The sequence below is a fragment of the Lontra canadensis genome, unplaced genomic scaffold, assembly GCF_010015895.1.
Source record: "Lontra canadensis isolate GAN:19392208 unplaced genomic scaffold, GSC_riverotter_1.0 scaffold43, whole genome shotgun sequence".
Taxonomy (NCBI): Eukaryota; Metazoa; Chordata; class Mammalia; order Carnivora; family Mustelidae; genus Lontra; species Lontra canadensis.
The window spans coordinates 663,459-685,223 of NW_022631037.1; the positions used below are offsets into that span (position 1 = coordinate 663,459).

Sequence of the window (21,765 nt, forward strand, 5' to 3'; positions counted from 1 at the left end):
CCAGGACCCTGAGATCATGACCTGAGCCAAAGGCAGAGGCTTAACCCACTGAGCCACCCAGGCACCCCTTAAAGAATGTTTTTGAAAAAAGTTTTTCTGTAGCCTTCTTTATCAAAATGAAGTTCTCATTTATGTTTTTTTTTTTAAAAAACAGATTTAATTATTCAACCAGCAGTTTCTCTATAATACAAAGGCCACATTTCAAAGTTACCCCTGAATACTGAAATTATGCTTATTATTTACCTGTTTATTATTACTATTATTTTTTTTAAGATTTTATTTATTTATTTGACCCAGAGAGAGAGATCACAAGTAGGCAGAGAGGCAGGCAGAGAGAGAGAGAGAGAGAAGCAGGCTCCCTGCTGAGCAGAGAGCCCGATGTGGGCTCCATCCCAGGACCCTGGGATCATGACCTGAGCCAAAGACAGAGGCTTTAACCCACTGAGCCACACAGGCGCTCCACCTGTTTATTATTTTATCATTCTTCTCTAAAATATAAAATCCACCAAAAAGAGACACAGATTTTATTCACTGCTGTAATCCCAAATCTTCAACAGTACCTAACAAAGACTAGGCATTCAACAAGTATATACTTAGTTAATTTGTTGAACAAATGGAACTTGATAATGTTCTTATTAGAGACAGCAGTATTTCGTAAAAACTACATTCTTATTTTCCTAGAGTTAGGAAAAAGAAATGGCTTTTAAAGCAAATTCTGGGAAGAATGCTAAAGAAAATAGCAAGTATAATCAAAGGCTGTGTCACTATACATGTATATGGCTCTTACTACATGGTAACAGCTACCATGGGAAAGATGAATTCAATCTCATTTTCTTGAACACAAAAAGCAAGGTGGTACTGATGGTTTCACAATGGGAATTGCACTTAATGCCAGTGAAGTACACCTAAGAAGTTACAATGGTAAAATTCAGACATTTATAGTTTACTATAATTTTTTTAAAAAGTGATTTTACCTTTTATCCAAAGCTCTCAATACTTTAGCAAAAACTTCCAATTCACAAAATTCACTGCCCAGTTGACATAAGCGTCCCTGTTGGTAAAGCTGAAATGAAAATGAAAAAGGTAATTTAAAAATGTTAATTTAAATTTATACTTTAGTTATACTTACGGATATAACTTAATTGACTTAATAATTGATTATTTAATGAATACTACCCCAAGTCGGTATGATCACACAGCAGTATCAGGAAACATACGTCTGCTGTCTGAGAGATATATAGCAGTAAATTAACAACTTTTTTTAAGAGGGGAGAAGGGGCAGAGGGAGAGAGACAATCTGGGGCAAACTCTGTGCCCAGAGGCTCAATCTCACAACCCTGAGACCATGACCTGAGTCAAAACCAAGAGTCAAATGCTTAACTGACGGAGCCCCTCAGGAGCCCCAAATTAACAAATTTCTACAATTCATAAAAAACATTTTAATAGTTGTATATAAAGTTAAAAGTTAGTATTTATAAAATAGTATCTGGTACATGTTAAATACTACAAAGTGCTATATAATTATTTATTATATAAACTTAAAAAGTTATGGGGTGCCTAGGTGGCTCAGTCAGTTAAGCATCTGCCTTTGGCTCAGGTCATGATCTTGGGGTCCTGGGATCTAGACCCATGTCAGGTTCCCCATTCAGTGGGGAGTCTGCTTCACCCTTTCTCTCAAATAAAACCTTTAAATAAACATAAAAAATTATATACAAGAAACTTCTAAAATTAACTTTTCTTTAAACAAAACTAGATAGTTAATGTAAAATTATCAAAATCATAGCACAGATAATGTCCAAAAGCCAGAATGCTCAATATGCCCCACTAAAGGGCTCCTCAGACTACCCAAGAATCTCAGTTCAGTTCTGGGCGTGGCACTTTACAAGCACACCAAAAGACATCTAAAGTAATCTAGGGGGGCACCTAGGTGGCTCAGTAGGTTAAGTGTCTGCCTTCAGCTCAGGTCACCCCAGGTTAGGCTCCCTGCTCAGTGGGGAATCTGTTCCTTCCTCTCCTGTTGCCCCCTCCCTCTGTGCTCTCTCCCAAACTCTTTCTCACTCTCTCAAATAAATAAAGTCTTAAAAAATAATAATAATAATAATAAATAAAGTATTCCAGGATGAAAAAAGAACTAAAAACAAAAAGTAATCCAAGATGGCAAGATTTCTAATGATGTCACAATCATTTATTCATTTTGCATTTTTAGAACTTTTGTTTTAAACATTTATTCATTTGAGAGAGAGACAGAGAGTACAAGTGAGCCTGTGGGAGAGGGGGCAGAGGGAGAGGAAGAGGATCTCAAGCCAACTCCACACTGGGCGAGGAACATGATCTCATGACCTGGATGGAGATCATGACCCGATCTGAAAGCAAGAGTTAAGCACTAAACTGACTGAGCCACCTAGGCACCCCTAGAACATCTTTTAAAAAAATGTCATTTGTCTGTGAGTTCAAGCCCCACATTGTGTGTAGGGATTACTTAAAATAAAAATCTTAAAAAAAAAAAAAAGGAAAAAGAAAAATAAAATTTTAACAAATGTGTTAAATGTTTATCATTAATAATACATGCACACAGTTAAAAAGAGACAAATAAATACCTCTGCCCCACTCCAGCTTCACCAGCTTTTGAATTTATATGTATTTTATAAATACTGTGCCTTAGAAGGCTTGAATTTTGCTTTATTAATTCACTTTATAGGCACTTAACTCTTAGCTCAGTTGATAGAACATGGGTTTCAGAAAGAGGAAAGATCTAGAACTCATTTGTCAAATGGGCCATTAACTTTGTGCTAGGAAAATATACCACAAGCTCAGTCAGCTAGTTCTTGGGCCTAAATCACTAGTCTCAATGGAAGCCAGGTCAAATTAGGTAGATACTTTAATGCAAATCAATAAGGACAACTCTAGGGGGTATAGCTCAGTGGTAGAGCATTTGACTGCAATAAGGACAACTCTGAAAAATCCCTAACTCCTGAAGGGGAGAACAGATAAGGGACCACCACATGCTCAGGAAGGGAAGGGAGAAATGTTATTTTCACATAAAATGGTCAGATAGTCATATTAACAGTAAAACTTTAAAATGGATGCATTCCTAGAGATGTATAAACTACCAAAACTGGGAGCGCTGGGTGGCTCAGTGGGTTAAAGCCTCTGCCTTTGGCTCAGGTCATGATCTCAGGCTCCTGGGATCGAGTCCCGCATCGGGCTCTCTGCTCAGCAGGGAGCCTGCTGCCCACCCCCCTCTCTGCCTGACTCTCTGCCTACTTGTGATCTCCCTCTCTGTGTCAAATAAATAAATAATCTTAAAAACAAAACAAAACAAAAAACAACTACCAAAACTGAACAAGGAAGAAAAAGAAGACCTAAACAGACCCATAACCAGTAAGGAGATTGAAGCAGTTATCAAAAATCTCCCAACAAACAAGAGCCCAGGGCCAAAGGGCTTCCCAGGGGAATTCTACCAAACATTTAAAGAAAAATTAATATCTGTTCTCCTGAAACTGTTCCAAAAAAATAGAAATGGAAGGAAAACTGCCAAACCCATTTTATGAGGCCAGCATTACCTTGATCCCCAAACCAGACAAAGACCCCATCAAAAAATTACAGACCAATATCCTTGATGAACGCAGATGCAAAAATTCTCACCAAAATACTAGTCAATAGGATCCAACAGTACATTAAAAGGCTATTCACCACAACCAAGTGGGATTAGTTCCAGGGCTACAAGGTTGGTTCAACACCCACAAATCAATCAATGTGATACAATACATTAATAAAAGAAAGAACAAGAACCATATGATACTCTCAACAGATGCTGAAAAAGCATTTGACAAAGTAGAGCATCCTTTCTTGATCAAAACTCTTCACAGTGTAGGGGTAGAGGGTACCTACCTCAATATCATCAAAGCCATCCATGAAAAACCCACAGCAAATACCATTCTCAATGGAGAAAAACAGAGCTTTTCTGCTAAGGTCAGGAACACAGCAGGGATGTCCATTATCACCACTGCTATTTAACATAGTACTAGAAGTCCTAGCCTCAGCAATCAGACAACAAAAAGAAATTAAAGGTGTCCAAATTGGCAAAGAAGAAGTTAAACTGTCGCTCTTTGCAGATGATATGATACTTTCTATGGAAAAGCCAAAGACTCCACTCCAGATTTGCTAGAATTTGTACAAGAATTCAGTAAAGTGTCAGGATATAATATCAGTGCACAGAAATCAGTTGCATTTCTATACACCAACAACAAGACAGAAGAAAGAGAAATTAAGGAGTCGATCCCATTTACAATTGCGCCCAATACCAAAAGATACCTAGGAATAAACCTAACCAAAGAGGTAAAGAATCCGTACTCAGAAAACTATAAAGTATTCATGAAAGAAACTGAGAAAGACACACAAAGAAATGGAAAAATGTTCCATGCTCATGGATTGGAAGAACAGATATTGTGAAAATATCTATGCTACCTAAAGCAATCTACATGTTTAATGCAATCCCCATCAAGGTACCATCAATTTTTTTCGAAGAAATGGAACAAATAATCCTAAAATTTATATGGAACCAGAAAAGACCTCGACTAGCCAGAGGAATGTTGAAAAAGAAAGCCAAAGTTGGTGGCATCACAATTCCAGACTTCAAGCTTTATTAAAAAGCTGTCATCATCAAGACAGTATGGTACTAGCACAAAAACAGACACACAGATCAATGGAACAGAACAGAGCCCAGAAATAGACCCTCAACTCTATGGTCAACTAATATTCAACAAAGCAGGAAAGAATGTCCAATGGAAAAAAGACAGTCTCCAAAAAACGGTGTTGGGAAAATTGAACAGCCACATGCAGAAAAATGAAACTGGACCATTTCCTTACACCACACACAAAAATAGACTCCAAATGGATGAAAGACCTCAATGTGAGACAGGAATCCATCAAAATCTTTGAGGAGAACACAGGCAGCAACCTCTTCGATACAGCAACAGCAACTTCTTCATCGAAACATTGCCAAAGGCAAGGGAAGCAAGGGCAAAAATGAACTATTAGAACTTGATCAAGATCAAAAGCTTTTGCACAACAAAGGAAACAGCCAATAAAACCAAAAGACAACTGAAAGAATGGGAGAAGATATTTGCAAAGGATGTATCAGATAAAGGGCTAGTGTCCAAAATATATGAAGAACTTATCAAACTCAACACCCAAAGAACAAATAATCCAATCAAGAAATGGGCAGAGGACATGAACAGACATTTCTGCAAAGAAGACATCCAGATAGCCAACAGACACATGAAAAAGTGCTCCACATCACTCGGCATCAGGGAAATACAAATCAAAACCACAATGAGATAACACCTCACACCAGTCAGAATGGCTAAAATTAACAAGTCAGGAAATGACAGATGCTGACGAGGATGCAGAGAAAGGGGAACCCTCCTACACTGTTGGTGGGAATGAAAGCTGGTGCAGCCACTCCGAAAAACAGCATGGAAGTTCCTCAAAAAGTTGAAAATAGAGCTACCCTATGACCCAGCAATTACACTACTGGGTATTTACCCTAAAGATACAAATGCAGTGATCCGAAGGGGCAGGAGCACCCGAATGTTTATAGCAGCAATGTCCACAATAGCCAAACTATGGAAAGAACCTAGATGTCCATCAAGAGATGAACGGATAAAGAAGATGTGGTATATATATATACAATGGAATACTATGCAGCCACCAAAAGAAATGAAATCTTGCCATTTGTGATGACGTGGATGGAACTAGAGGGTATTATGCTGAGTGAAATAAGTTAGAGAAAGACAATTATCATATGATCTCCCTGATATGAGGAACTTGAGAGGCAAAGTGGGGGGTTTGAGGGGTAGGGAAGGAAAAAAATGAAAGATGGGATCAGGAGGGAAACAAACCGTAAGAGAAAACTATAATCTCACAGAACAAACTGAGGGTTGCAGGGGAGAAAGACAGGGTGGTTGGGTTATGGACACTGGGGAGGGTATGTGCTAGGGTGAGTGCTGTGAAGTGTGTAAACCTGATGAGTCACAGACCTGTACCCCTGGGGCAAATAATACATTATATGTTAATTAAGAAAAACTGAAAAAACAAAAACAAAAAACAAAAAACAGTAAAACTTTTTAAGGAAAGATTTGTTAATTTTGGAGGTGATTATGTTTTCTGCTATAGTAAGAGCTTCTAGGAATGTACACAGTAAAATTCAGTGTTACTAACCACTGTCATACCTTGACTATTAATCAACAGAGAGTAACTCAGGGAAAATAAATCTGAGTATTTATAACATAAGCCCTATTCGAGGGCTTAACAATGTGAAAAATTTCTGATCTGGGGCAGAAAAACAAATGTACTTAACAAAATAAATATATACACACTCCAAAAACAGTATAGAACAAAAAAATGTTTGCTTACCAAAATAACTCATCATTAGCAAACTTAAGGCTTAGCATTTCTTTTAAGACAGGAGAAATGAAAACAAGTTGTATAACTTTTTTGCCTATACTTACTAGGTCAAAAAGAGACAACCTTGTATGTTCTACAACTCAAAATATCCTTTTAATGACTAAAAATGTATAACCTACTAAATGGGGTTCATAACTAAAATTTAAGATTATTTATTTATTTATTTATTTGACAGACAGAGATCACAAGTAGACTGAGGCAGGCAGAGAGAGAGGGAAACAGGCTCCCCGCTGAGCAGAGAGCCCGATGCGGGGCTCGATCCCAGGACCCTGGGATCATGACCTGAGCAGAAGGCAGAGGCTTAACTCACCGAGCCACCCAGGCGCCCCTTGAAACTAAAATTTAGAGAAGTTACTTCCTTAGTTAAAATTATAAATATATCATAAACATGCCCTTATTAACATGCCCCTTACTCAACTATTCAAATTTTCTAGCTAAAAATGGGTTCATATTTAAATTCTGGGAAGAGTTTAATGATTTGTTTCAAATTATCCTTATCAGGTTTATACAAAAAAAAAAAAACAAACCCAAATTTACACATTCTATGAACAGGATTTTTGGACACTGATTCAGATTAAAAATAGCATTTAATGCTTACAAAGATCTAGTACGTGCCAGGCACTGTTCTAAGTGCTTTTCGTAAGTACTCCTTCTATCCTTTCACAGTTAAAGAAATTGAGGCATGTAAAGTTAAATAACCTGATCAAAACCACACAATTAAGAAGTGGTAAAACACAAATCTGGCCCCAGGCAGTCTGTCTTTACATCCATGTTCTTAATAACTTACACTAGACTGCCTCTTGAAGATAATCTATCAGGAACTAAGAGTACACATAAGAGGATAATGTTTAACAATTTATAGAATAGAATTTTTTTTTTAAGATTTTATTTATTTATTTGACAGAGAGAGATCACAAGTAGGCAGAAAGGCAGGCAGAGAGAGAGAGAGGAGGAAGCAGGCTCCCTGATGAGCAGAGAGCCCCATGCGGGGCTCGATCCCAGGACCCTGGGATCACGACCTGAGCCAAAGGCAGAGGCTTTAACCCACTGAGCCACCCAGGTGCCCCAGAATAGAATATTTAAAGAGTAATTCCTTCATAGATTCATATGGCTTATAGAGTAGAGTTCTTGGTAATGATTCTGTTAGATTTTTAAAATGTGACTTATTTCAGTTCATTCTTATAGTGTTCCATTTTTTTTTAAAGATTTTATTTATCTGCCAGAGACAGAGTGCAACAGCAAGTGTGAGTGCACACAAGCAGGGGAGAGTGGCAGGCAGAGGGAAAAACAGGCTCCCCACTGAACAAGAGGTCCCATGCCAGACCTCATGAGATCATGACCTGAACCCAAGACAGACACTTAACCAACGAAGCCACCCAGGCACCCCAGCAGTGTTTCATATTCTGCATGCAATGAATAATGAGCTTATTAAAGGACTCTTATCAACTACTTCTAGTATTGGTTCTTTAAGGAAAATAAAGAAAAATAGCTTATTTTTAGAAGTAGGTAAATTACCTCCCAATAGATACAAAAACAGACAATAAAATACAACTAGAACAGGGGTGCCTGGATGGCTCAGTCAATACAACTCTTGATTTCAGCTCAGGTCATGATCTCAGGGTTATGAGATCAAGCCCCACAGCCAGCTCATGCTGGGCATGGAGTCTGCTTAAAATTCTCTGTCGGGGCAGCTGGGTGGCTGGCTCAGTGGGTTAAAGCCTATGCCTTCGGCTCAGGTCATGATCCCAGGGTCTTGGGATTGAGCCCTGCATTGGGCTCTCTATTCAGCGGGGAGCCTGCTTGTTTCCCTCTCTCTCTGTCTCTGCCTGCTTCTCTGCCTACTTGTAATCTGTCAAATAAATAAATAAAATCTTGAAAAAAAAAAAAGATTCTCTGTCTCTGCCCCTCTCCCCCACTTAAAAAAATAAAAAAACAAAAAAACAACAACAAAAACCCACCTACAACAATACTATACAGGTATGAAGACAGACCAATCAATGTACCAAAATGCAAAAATCAACATATGATGAAAGAAAAAATTTTTAAATCACTGAAGTAGCTAATAAAGAGTACATTAAAATGGGGAAGCAAAGTAAGATACCTCCTGATTAAATATAGCAAAAAAAAAAATTTTTTTTTTCAACTTATATCACAGTAGTGATAAAAGTCACCTGGTAACATTGCCTTTCAAAACATAACACAAGCAAAAATCATAAAGTAAGAGATAAGTGATTATACAAAACCTTAAAATGCCCTAAATATAGAATATTATAAACAATTTTAAATATAACAAAACTGAGTAAAATTGATAATACATATTTAAGAGTTAATATCTTTAAGACACAAAGGGATGAAACTCCTGGTGATGTTTTAGAAGCAAAGGCTTCCAAAGATGAGAGTAAAAATCTTGTAACATACCAAAGGGAAAAACTACTGCAAGGGCAATGCAAAACAGCCCCAAACCCAGAAAACTCTTTGGGAGGTCAAGATGGGGATGAAAGCCTTCCTTAACCCAAGGGATTTTTAATTAGCCCGGGTGCTTTCCCAGCCAATTCAAGATCACCACAGGCTAAGAACGAACAGCTTAGTTTAGACATCAAATTCGCATACAAAATAATCTAGGTTAATTCCCAACAACAAAAACTTGGAAAGGTTTAGAAAAAAAAAATAAATAAAAGAAACTGAGTTCAAACTATTGTCTAAAAGTAACTATGAAAAGTCACACACAGACACAATCTATGAAACTTGTGTACCGCACTCATATTTGAACTGTTAACCCCTCTTTAAGAGTCATTAAGGAGCAAAAATCTTCAGAAATAAAAAGGAGTTATCAAGGAAAATTACCATGACACATAAAATGAACAAGTTTCAGCAAAGTCTGAATACTATACCTCCACTTTTTTTTTTTTTTTAAGATTTTATTTATTTATTTGACAGAGAGAGATCACAAGAAGGCAGAGAGGCAGGCAGAGAGAGAGAGGAGGAGGCAGGTTCCCCGCTGAGCAGAGAGCCCGATGTGGGGCTCGATCCCAGGACACTGGGACCATGACCTGAGCCGAAGGCAGAGGCTTTAACCCACTGAGCCACCCAGGCGCCCCCACTTTTGCTTTTAAATTATATATCTACCATTATATATACGTACGTTTTTTAGAAATCTGGACTATAGTCAATAAACTGTACCCACGAGACAGGGTTTCTATTTCAAATCTTTCACCTGGATTACTGCAAAGGTTTGATAAGAACTGGCTTCTCCATTTGCACTCTTGTCCACTTCTAGTCAACTGTCCAAACAGTAGCAAGAATGATCTTTTTATTTATTTATTTTTAAAGATTTTATTTATTTATTTGACAGATAGAGAGATCACAAGTAGGCAGAGAAACAGGCAGAGAGATAGGGAGGAAGCAGGCTCTCTGCGGAGCAAAGAGCCCGATGCGGGGCTCGATCCCAGGATCCTGAGATCATGACCTGAGCCGAAGGCAGAGGCTTAACCCACTGAGCCACCCAGGCGCCCCAAGAACGATCTTTTTAAAATGTAAATTATTTCATACCATTCCTGTTTAAAAATTTTAAATGGTGGTGTCAATGTGAATGTAATTCAAAATCTTTAATGTGGTCTTAAGAGTCTCTGAAAGTCCTCTGACTCCTGCCTATTTTTCAAACCTCATCTTCTACCACCATTCTTTCTCCCTGTCCCTCACATTCTGCCACATTAGTTTTCTTTTAGCTCTATCTTACCTCATGACTTTTGCACACACACAACTGAGGCCACATGAAGTACTAGTACCACGATTCTTTGCCTGGTTAATCTGTAACTCTTCCTAATGGCCTCAACTAGTATGTCGCTTCCTCACAGAGACCTTCCCTTGACTCCCCAATCTAAATTCTGTTGTTCCCTGTTAATACTGTCTCATGACATATTTTATTTTTCCCCCATAGTAGCATCAAGACATGCATCATACATTCACTCAACTTGTTAAACATGTCAGTCCATTACGCTCTACACTTTATGAGGTGACCACTGTTACCACTATATCCCCAAGACCTAGCACAAGAGCCTAGTATGAGATACACATTCAGTGCTTTCTGAATCCATAATCCAAACTGGTAGTGATCTATTGTGGATGAAACCCAACCTTAGAAGAAACAAAGTGCCCAAATTCCTCTAAAGAAACGGACACTGGGGTGCCTGGGTGGCTCAGGTGATTAAGCAGCTGCCTTCAGCTCAGGTCATAATCCCAGGGTCCTGGGACTGGACCCCACATCTGGCTTCCTGCTCTGTGGGAAGCCTGCTTCTTCCCTGCCTGCCGTTCTCCCTGCTTGTGCTTGCTCTCTCTCTCCCTTGCTCTCTGTCAAATAAATAAATAAAATCTTAAAAAAAAAAAAAAAAGAAGTTGACACCTAGGGAAAAGCCCCAGCTTCGTACATAGTTACTTCTGCCTCCCAACTACACTGTAAGCACCTTGTCAGGCATAAATCTCATGTTCTGTCTCTATGGTGCTCCGAATAGAACAGTGCTCACGGAATAAACTCTGAGAACAAACGTGAATGCAAACTTAACATGCTAGTGATGAAGAACATAAACTGCCAGGACCTAAATGGAAAAATCAAGAACAAAGTCTAAATAACAGCTGCTTAAATTTATATACAAAAATAGGTGGTTTCCTATTTTAACACTTGATGTTTTATGAAGCACCCTGGCATATTCATGAAACTTTTAGCTTACTGAACCTGTTTTGTCTTTGTGATTTTTCACATCAAAGGCAAGAAAACTATAGCCAGGAATATTCTATTTATTATTTGTTTTCATCAAGATAATAAATATTAGGAACATTTGTGTAAGACACTGTGCTAGGTATCAGAGATACAGTGGTGACTATCACTACAGGAATAAAAAGTCAGTAATTGTCCTCTCATCTCAAAAAAAACCCCATAAAATCTGTTAGAGCAAAAACATAATGTTCACAGATTATACAACAGAGGTAAGCAAAATATTTTAGTAGCACCAATAAAATATCTGTATCTACTCTAAGAAAAATTTCAGCTGAGTTTTGAAGAGGAATAGCAGTAAAGCTTGTGGCAACAGGGCCGATAGCAGAGATACCTTACGAAAAATTTCCAGCTTCTTTTCAAACAAAGGGAAATGCTGAATAAAGTATCAGAAAATAACTTTTGGATAAATAGCTGAGTTTGAAACCAAGAACGAAAACTTCACAGCTGTCAAAAATTAAGAAGACACACTCTAAAACAGCCAGGAAGGAAGAAAAACAGAACAGGTTATACCTCGGAATGGCTGTGTAGGGTGCAAACACCAGATAGGAAGGAGTCCAGGAAGCAGATCCTATTTAAGCAAAGGGACCTGGAGCTGAACCACCTACCTAAGCCAGGAATAAAAAAGTCAAAAACATTCACAGCCTTAAAAGTCTGTTATGAAAAACTGAGACCTCCAACCTAAGACACTTAATGAATAATCAGCCCAAATTCATGCTACCTAAAGGATTTACAGACCCCAAACCCAGAACCTGGTATTAAAAACTGGTCTGAAACCGGTAAAACCCATGAAGTCCCCACAGAGACAAAGGTTAAAACACCCAGAAGGGATGATAAAAATGTTTTATATCATGATCACTGAACTCTAGACCACAGGAAACTCTGTAGTGCCTACAAGACAAAGGATCATGTTTCTTCAACAAATAAATCGCAAAGATAAGAAAACAGATGGAAAGGGAACCTACAGATAAGAGAGACTTGAGAGATCAACCAACAGCCAAGGTAGAGAACTTATCTGGATCCTGATCCAAAAAAGCAAACTGTAAAAATGCATACATACTTAACATTTGAAAGTGCAAACTGCAACAATGACTAGATATTTAATAACAGTGAGTTGAATTATTAATTTTTTTAGGTGTTATAATAGTATGGTAGCTACTAAAACATTTACAAATGAAATTACACGAAGCTTAGATTTGCTTCCTAATACTATAGGAAAGGGGCATGTGGTAGAATAGATTTACCAACAGGACTGGCCAAAAATGGTTAACTGTTAAAGCTGGGTGAGGGACACATGGAGATCCATTATTATATCTACCTTTTTTTTAAAGATTTTATTTATTTATTTGACAGACCGAGATCACAAGTGGGCAGAGAGGCAGGCAGAGAGAGAGAGAGGAGGAAGCTGGCTCCCTGAGGAACAGAGAGCACGATGTGGAGCTTGATCCCAGGACCCTGGGATCATGACCTGAGCCAAAGGCAGAGGCTTTAACCCACTGAGCCACCCAGATGCTCCCATATCTACCTTAAAAAAAAAAAAAAAAAGATTTTATTTATTTATTTGAGAAAGAGCAAGTGAGAGAGAGCAGGAACAAGGGGAGGGGAGGAGGGAGACTGAGAGACAGACTCCATGCCAAGCAGGGAGCCTGACATGGGACTCCATCCCTGGACCATGACCTGCGCTGAAGGCAGATGCTTAACTGAATGAGTTACCCAGGCACCCCATTCTATACACCTTAATGTTTCATTTTTTTCACTGAGGTTTTTGTTTTTTGTTTTTTTTAAAGATTTTATTTATTTATTTGAGAGAGAGAGAGAGAGGGAGGGAGAGGTAAAGCACAGAGGCAGAGTGAGAGAGAAAGAAGCAGACACTCTTGCCGAGCAGAGAGCCCGATGTGGGACCTGATTCCAGGACCCAGAGCTCATGAACTGAGCTGAAGGCAGACACTTAATCGACTAAGCCACCCAGGCGCCGCTGTGTTTAATTTTTTTCAATAAAAAGTTTTAAAAAAGTATGTATCCTTTATCTCCAAATATATCCTTTACCTCTAAAATAAGTAAAATCAGCAATATTTTGTATCATTAAATACACATGTACTGGGGGTGCCTGGGTGAAGCCTCTGCCTTTGGCTCGGGTCATGATCTTAGGGTCCTGGGATCGAGCCCGGCATCAGGCTCTCTGCTCGGCAGGGAGCCTGCTTCCCTCCCTCTCTCTGCCTGCCTCTCTGCCTACTTGTGATCTTTCTCTGTCAAATAAATAAATAAAATCTTAAAAAAAAAATACATATGTACTATCTTCACTTATAAGATACAATTATTCTTGTTCTCTAATTTCAAAATTCATCTGAAATGTAGCTTGGAAAAAACTCACATTGGAATATAACTTAATATTCATTTCCTTTGGTCCTTTTTAAAAGAGATTTTATTTAAATTTAAGTTAGTTAACATATAGTGTAGAATTCATTTCAGGGGCAGAATGCAGTGATTCATCAGTTGCATATAACACCCAGGGCTCGTTATATCAACTGCCTGCCTTCATGCCCATCACACAATTACCCCATTCTCCCCACCAACCTCCCCTCCAGCAGTCGTTAGTTTGTTACTGTGGTTAAGGGTCTCTTGGTTTGCCTCCCTCTCTTTTTATCTTTAGTTTTCCTTTCCTTCCTCTATGTTGCTCTGTTTTGTTTTTTAAGTCCCACATTTAAGTGAAATAATTTGATATTTATCTTTCTCTGATTTATTTTGCTTAGCATAATATACTCTAGTTCCTCCTTTGGTCTTATGTTGTATATTATACGTAAAGTTCTGTAACTGATTACATTGTAATCTTGGATTATAAATTCCTGGATTAAAGCAAGTACCATAGAAGTATTTCAACAGAACATACATGTAATTAAAAGGTAAATGCCTTCTTCTGAAGGTAAGCTAACACTTAAATGTCTTGCTTCTTATTAACATTTTAATTTCTTAGTTGCTCTACACTCACTGGTTCTATGGCATACTTTTTTTTTTTTTTTAATACAACTGACCAACATATTTGTATCTTGCAGGGCAAATGCTTTGCTTATTGCTAAGTAAGCCAAAAGATTAAGTGAACAAGTTCTTATTATTAAAAAGTAAAAGCAGTTAACACTCAAATTTTAAGAGGGCAAACCTTTACTAAAGCTTAATAATGCTGTCCACATACGAAGATGTTATTAGATCTACATCCATTAAACAAGAAATTAAGAGATTTTCCCTATCATTGGGAGGGTGAACTTAAGTCTAATATCCAGAATCTGTAACTCTATCCCACATTTGAAGGGTCAGTCACATAATTTGCATGATTATGTTAATGGTGGTAGAAGCTACCATGATACAAATAGAAAACCATTTGTCTTCCATTGTCTAATTTAGTTAATAGTAATATCTAACAACAGTAACATCGATAACCACCAGCCATCTATAACTCAGTATGTGACCATGATCTCTATATTTGGTTAGAAGTTACTTAGCTTCTCTTCTTAAAAGATTCATTACCAATCTGTGATGAAAATTAGCTAGACCCATGAGGCAGTAGAAAAACAGTAGTATAGTTCTAAGAAATATGTTTTGTCTTTATGAAAAAACCCATTCTGTATTCTAGATAACCAACTTTAAACAGTTTGTTTCCTCTGATTGCAGAATTACTTATTTTTAGAAAAATTAGAAAATACGGAAAAGAATTTATAAAAAAGAAAACTCAACAATTTTACCACCTAGGAAAAAAATCACTGTTAACATAATGGCACATTTCTTTTTAGTCTTCTTTTTCTTACTGATTTGTAGGAGTTTTGAGTGTTTCATAATCTTCAATACTCCATTATGTAAGTTAAAACTTTTACTTCAATTTCACATTTTTAAGTTCTTAAAGTTGGTTCCAAAATACATTCTGGGGATTTTAAGTCTACACTGAATATACACCCTTAGAGAGAAATCTTATCTTTAAAATCCTGAATCTTTCAAACTAGAAACACAGTACATCTCTTCTACATTTACTGAAAACTTGTGATTTCTGTACACTCCCTTTTAGATTTACTCCACAGCATTCTTCCTTTTGTTATTTTTAGTAAACTCTTTCCCATACTGCATATAGAAAAATTATAGAATTTTAATGGGCACCTGGGTAGCTCAGTTGGTTAAGTGTCTGCCTTCAGCTCAGGTCATGATCCCAGGGTCCTGGGATTGAGCCCCCAATCAGGCTTCCCCTGCTCAGTGGGCAGTCTGCTTCTCCTTCATGCTCTCTCAAATAAAATCTTTTTTAAAAATTAGAATTTTAAATCACAAATGTGTAATGATCCCCCTCACTGAATTATCTTTTCTCTTTAAAGATTTATTTATTTTAAAATATTTTATTTATTTATTTGAGAGAGACAGCACAAAAGGGGGAAGGCAGAAGAAGAGAGAGAAGCAGGCTCCCAGCTGAGCAGGGAGCCCCACATGGGGCTCAATCCTAGGATACTGGGATCATGACCTGAGCTGAAGGCAGATACTTAAGCGACTGAGGCACCCAGGCACCCCAAGATTTATTTACTTGAGAGAAAGACAGACAGACAGACAGACACACACACACACACACACACACACACACACACAGAGCCAAGTGCAAGCAGGGGAAGAGGTAGAGGGAGAGAATCCCAAGCTGACTTTGCACTGAGCTGGGAGCCCAAGGTCAGCCTATCTAACAACCCTGAGATCTTGACCTGAGCCAAAATCAAGAGCTGGACACTTAACCAACTGAGCCACCCAGGTGTCCCTGAATTATCTTATTGCTCTAGTTTTTCAGTTGATTTTGTTAGCTATTTATTCTTTTCTTTAAATTTCTTAATTGCACTAATCAGCACTTGAGGAATACTGACTACTCAGTATACAGCTCCAGAAATAAGTCTGAAAGTCTTCACTTAAAAAAAAAAATCTAATGACACTCAACTATATTTCAATTGAGGAAAGAAAAAAATCAGTCTGGGGGCACCTGGCTGGCTCACTTGGTAGAGCCTTCAACTTTTGGTTGTAAGTTCGAGCCCCAAAGTAGGTACAGAGATTACTTAAAAATAAAATCTTAAGGGGCACCTGGGTGGCTTGGTGGGTTAGGACTCTGCCTTCAGCTTGGGTCAGGATCTCAGGGTCCTGGGATCGAGCCCCTCACTGGGCTCTCTGCTCAGCGGGGAGCCTGCTTCCCCACCCCCCCGCCTGCCTCTATGCCTACTTGTGATCTCTGTCAAATAAATAACATTTAAACTAACTAAATAAATAAATAAAATCTTAAGGGGCCCCTGGGTGGCTCAGTTGGTTAAGGAACTATCTGCCTTTGGCTCAGATCAGGATCCCAGGGTCCTGGGATCAAGCCCTACATCGGGGTCCTTGCTCAGTGGGGAGCCTGATTCTCCTTCTCCCTCTGCCTGCAGCTCCCCCTGCTTGTGCGCTCCCTCTATCTCCCTCTCTGTCAAATAAATTTTAAAAATCTTAAGGAAGGAAGTTAGGCTTATAGTTGTTCTGTTCTATTAATATGGTAAATATTAAGATATGATCTGCATTTATTATTTTATCTAGAATTTCTGCCTCACGATTCACAAGTGAGGCTTTCTAGATACTATTTGTTCCTATTTTAGGTTTAGGTATCAATGTTATGTTGACCTCTTTCTACTTTTTTAATTGGAAAGAATTAGGCTGGTTTGGAACAAATTAAGTATCAGCATCAACTCTTCTTTGAATATACTCAAGAAAGTGCCTGAAGTCGGTGGGAGCTCTTGTTTGTTTGCTGAGATGGGAGGCAGATGGACAAAGGATGAAGTATAATCTCTCAATTTCTTTCATGGCTTTTAGTCTATTAACTTCTCGTTTGGTCGTTTGTATTTTCCTAAAAACACACTTTCAGGAAGGTTTTCAGACAGATTAGCATCGAATTATACAAGCTCTTCTAAAGAAGCCATTCTACAATTTAAAAAGCTACTTTCTGGGACACCTGGGCTCCTCAGTTGGTTAAGTGTCTGCCATTGGCTCAGGTCATGATCTCTGGGTCCTCTCATCAAGCCCTGCATCAGGCTTCGTGCTCAGCAGGGAGTATGCTTCTCTCTGTCAAATAAATAAAATCTTAAAAAAAAAAAAAATTACTTTCTAGGTCACTTGGTTGGCTCAGTGGGTTGAGCAGCCTACTCTTGATTTCTGCTCTGATCGTGATCTCAGGGTTGTAAGGTCAAGCCCCACATGGAACCCACCACTGGGCCGTGCTCAGTGGAGAGTCTGCTTGAGATTCTCTCCCCCTCCCCCTTCTTGTGTGCTCATGCTCTCTTTAAAATAAATAAATCTTTTTTAAAAAGCTACTTTCCCCTTTCCACTGTATGTTTTTTAATTCTTTTTCTTTCTTTTTTAAATTGTGTTTTTGTTTTTTTAAGATTTTATTTATTTATTTGACAGAGAGAGAGAGAGATATCACAAGCAGGCAGAGAGAGAGGGGAAGCAGACTCCCCACCAAGCAGAGAGCCTGATGTGGGACTCGATCCTAGGACTATGAGATCATGACCTGAGCCAAAGGCAGAGGCTTAACACACTGACCCACCCAGGTGTCCCTTAATTCTTTTTCTTAATTTTGAGAATGAGTGCTTTTTCTCATGTTTCTTCATCTGGCCAGCTACTGAATCAACTATTTAATTAAATGAATTTTTAATTTTTTAAATTAAGCCACATGGACATCTCGTTCACACTGACAAATATTTGAGTATCAGGTTTGTTTTTTGTTTTTTTTTTAAGATTTTTATTTATTTATTTGACACAGAGAGAGAGATCACAAGTAGGCAGAGAGTCCAATGCAGGGCTCAATTCCAGGACCCTGAGATCACGAGCTGGACCAAAGGCAGAAGCTTAACCCACTGAGACATCCAGGTGCCCCGAGAGTATCAGTTTTTAGGCTATTCTCCTCTTAGCACAATTTTGTGTCCAGATACCTTAAAAATTCTATTTTACTTCTTTTATATATAAAAATAATATATGTTTATAAAAATCCAAGTATTAAAATAAAACAGAAAGGATATATGTACAAAGTATAAAGCAACTGCAGTCCCACCCCTTGAATAAATACCATTAAAATTCTGTGATCCTCTAGATTCTTTTTTTTCAATGCACACAGAAACATACACATATAGGGGCACCTGGGTGGCTCAGTCGGTGGAGCATCTCACTCTTGATCTTAAGTCCTGAATTCAGGGTCAGGATTTCAAGCTCTGCACTAGGCATATAAACTACTTAAAAAACAACAACAACAATATACATATATATTTTTCTAATAAAAACAAAACAAAAACAAAAACAAAGAGGATTATGTTATACTACTTTGAGCAAGCTTTTTATTCTAACTTGATGTGCTCTGGCATCTCTACCCTAGGTATACAGCATCCTCATTCTTTGCAACTGCAGTGCAATAGTCCATTCTTGTTTGATTAGCATATAGTTTGTACCCAATTTTTGCCATCATAAACAATATTGTTTGGATGTTTGATGTAGTGAACATCCTAGTGAACATGGATGTTCACTACATCAAACATCCTCATTGAGTGAACTTTCTCCACACTCAACAAACATTTCTGTAGGGGGGAAAAAAACACTTCTAAACGGTATCGTGGTTAAAAGGTATGAGTGATTTAAATCTATAAACCTTGACAATAAGTGAGGATGAATATTATATTTGTAAAACCTTTTAATTAAAATATACAGAGTACAACTCACATATTTAAAATTTAACAGTGAATTTTCCCAAAGTGAACACATACATAACCCACATCCAGATCAGGAAAAAGAATATTATCAGAAATTCAGACACCTCCCTTTGTGCCCCTATGTAATCACTATCCTCCAAGGGTAACCTCTCCTGACTTCCAACACTTTTGATTAGTTTTGCTAGTTTTTGCACATTTTTAAAAAAAAGATTTGAGAAAAAGAGCATGCATGCACGGGATTGGGAGGGTAGAGGGAGATGGAGAGAATCAATCTCAAGCAGACTCCGTGAAGAGCATGGAGCCCAAAGTGGGCTTGATCCCACCACGACTCTTGAGATCACGACCTGAGCTGGAATCAAGAGTCAGATGCTTAAATGACTGAGCCACCCAGGCATCCTGTGTTTTTGTACATTATATAAATGGAATCATACACAATATACCCACAGCTTCCAAACTGCACCAATGGTGCCTCGGGAACTGCAAGGAATTTTAAATTTGAGAGAAATGATACCCCATATCTGTGTTACACCATACCAACTATTAGATTGCTGTATTCTTTTCAGTGACATCTAATCTTGATTAATAAGCTGCATTTTCAGTGTTACTTACAGTAATAAGTAACATTTAAAACTCAACATAGAACTGGGCACCTGGGTGGCTCAGTTGGTTAAGTGTCTGACTTCAGCTCAGGTCATTATCTCAGGGTTCTGGGATCAAGCCCCATGTTGGGCTCCACACCCAGAGGGGAGTCTGATTGTTGCTCTGCCCTGCTCCCCACCCCCATACTCTCTCTCTTAGATAAATAAAATCTTTAAAAAAAAAAAAACTCATCGTGGAATAGAAAATGAGGTGGTGGGTGTCCAACAAGATACCAAGATTTCAGAAGTTGTACAGTGCTGAACATACACATCCCAGTGATATTGTGTTATGGCGCACCTGGGTGGCTCAGTTAGTTAAGCATCTACCCTCCGTTAGGCAGGTCATGATCCAGGAGTCCTGGGATCCAGCTGGACAGCCAGCTCCCTGCTCAGCAAACAGTCTGCTTCTCCTTCTCCCTTTGCCCCCTCCCTACTGCTCATGCTCTCAATCTCTAATAAATAAAATCTTTAAAAAAAAGTAATTATGTTTAACAATAAAGTAAAAATAATATTTTTTCTTTCAACTTATGTGCATTTTTTTTAAGATTATTTATTTATTTGACAGAGAGAGAGAGAGAGGCAGAGAGCGGGAAGCAGACTCCCCGCCGAGCGGAGAGCCCGATGCAGGGCTCGATCCCAGGACCTTGAGACCATGACTTGAGCTGAAGGCAGAGGCTTAAACCACTGAGCCACCCAGGTGTCCCTATGTGCATTATTTTTTTAAATGGCTCTTGTTAGGGCACAAGTATTATTAGGTTGTTTCTACTACTTAATAAATAGAACTGTTAGGTATTTCTTTTGGCCTAGGAATGCCATGAACCAGCTGCTGGGAAGGGAGAAAGTCGGGGAGCCTCTTGTGTATATTCCTGTCACTGGCTTCTTATACTCAGTATCACTTGTGAGATTCATTCATATGGTGTCAAACAGCTGCAGTTCATGCATTTTCTTCTTTTCTTTCTTTCTTCCTTTCTTTTTTTGCCGGGGGGCTCTACACCCAATCTGGTGCTTGAACTCACAACCCTGAGATCAAGAATCACATGCTCTACCAACTGAGCCAGCCAGACAATCCCATTCATTTTCACTGCATCATATTCAACTACGTAACTATTCCACAATTTATTTATTAATTCTATTGATGGACATTTAGACAGTTTGTACTTTTTGGTTTTTATGAATAGTGTTGTTATAAACATTCTTTGTGTGTGTGAATTTTTAAAATTTTCATCCCAGTTTAGTTTACATATATATTAGTATCAAGTGTATAATACAGTGACTCAACATTTCTATACATTACTTAGTGCTCATCACAATGTGTATTCCTGATTCCCTTCACCTATTTTAACCACCTACCACACTCATCTCCCTTCTGGTAATCATCAGTTTTTTGTTTTTTGTTTTTTTTTTTATTTTAATTTATTTATTTACTTGAGAGAGAGAGAGAGAAAGAACTCGTGCTTGGGGGCTGGAGCAGAAGGAAAGAAACTTCAGATTCCCTGATCAGCGCAGAGACTGACATGGTGCTTGATTTCACAACCCTGAGATCATGAGCTGAGTCAAAATCAAGAGTCAGGATGCTTAACCAACAGAGCCACCTAGGAGCTCCCAGTTTGCTTTCTATATTTAAGAATATTTTCTCCATTTGTTTAGAACTTTTAAAGATTTTATGTAGGTATCTATGTATTTATTGGAGAGAAGGAGAGAAAGTGGGGAGAAGAGGGACAAGCAGACTTTGCACTGAGCCCAAGATAGGGCTGATCTCAGGACCCTTAGTTCATGATCTGAGCCAAAATCAAAGTCAGACGCTCACCTGAAGAGCCACCCAGGCACCCCCATTTTGAACAATCTTTTTTTTTTTTTTTAAAGATTTCATTTATCTATTTGACAGAGAGAGAGATCACAAGTAGGCAGAGAGGCAGTCAGAGAGAGAGGGAAGCAGGCTCCCTGCTGAGCAGAGAGCCTGATACCAGGCTTGATCCCAGGACCCCGAGATCATGACCTGAGCCAAAAGCAGAGGCTTTAACCCACTGAGCCACCCAGGTGCCCCCATTTTGAATTTTTTTTTTTTTAAAGATTTTATTTATTTATTTGACAGAGATCACAAGTAAGCAGAGAGGCAGGCAGAGAGAGAGGAGGAAGCAGGTTCTCGGCTGACCACAGAGCCGGA

General features: G+C 38.5%; 1 protein-coding gene across 1 annotated transcript in view; it reads right to left on the reverse strand.

Annotated features, from left to right (window-relative positions):
- Window positions 1-21,765, reverse strand: part of APPBP2 (amyloid beta precursor protein binding protein 2) — a 57,787-nt gene that overhangs the window by 28,251 nt on the left and 7,771 nt on the right. Inside the window, exon 2 of the mRNA XM_032871856.1 lies at window positions 975-1,063. Within this exon, the coding sequence (XP_032727747.1) occupies window positions 975-1,063 (89 nt within the window). The remainder of the gene's footprint in view (window positions 1-974; window positions 1,064-21,765) is intronic.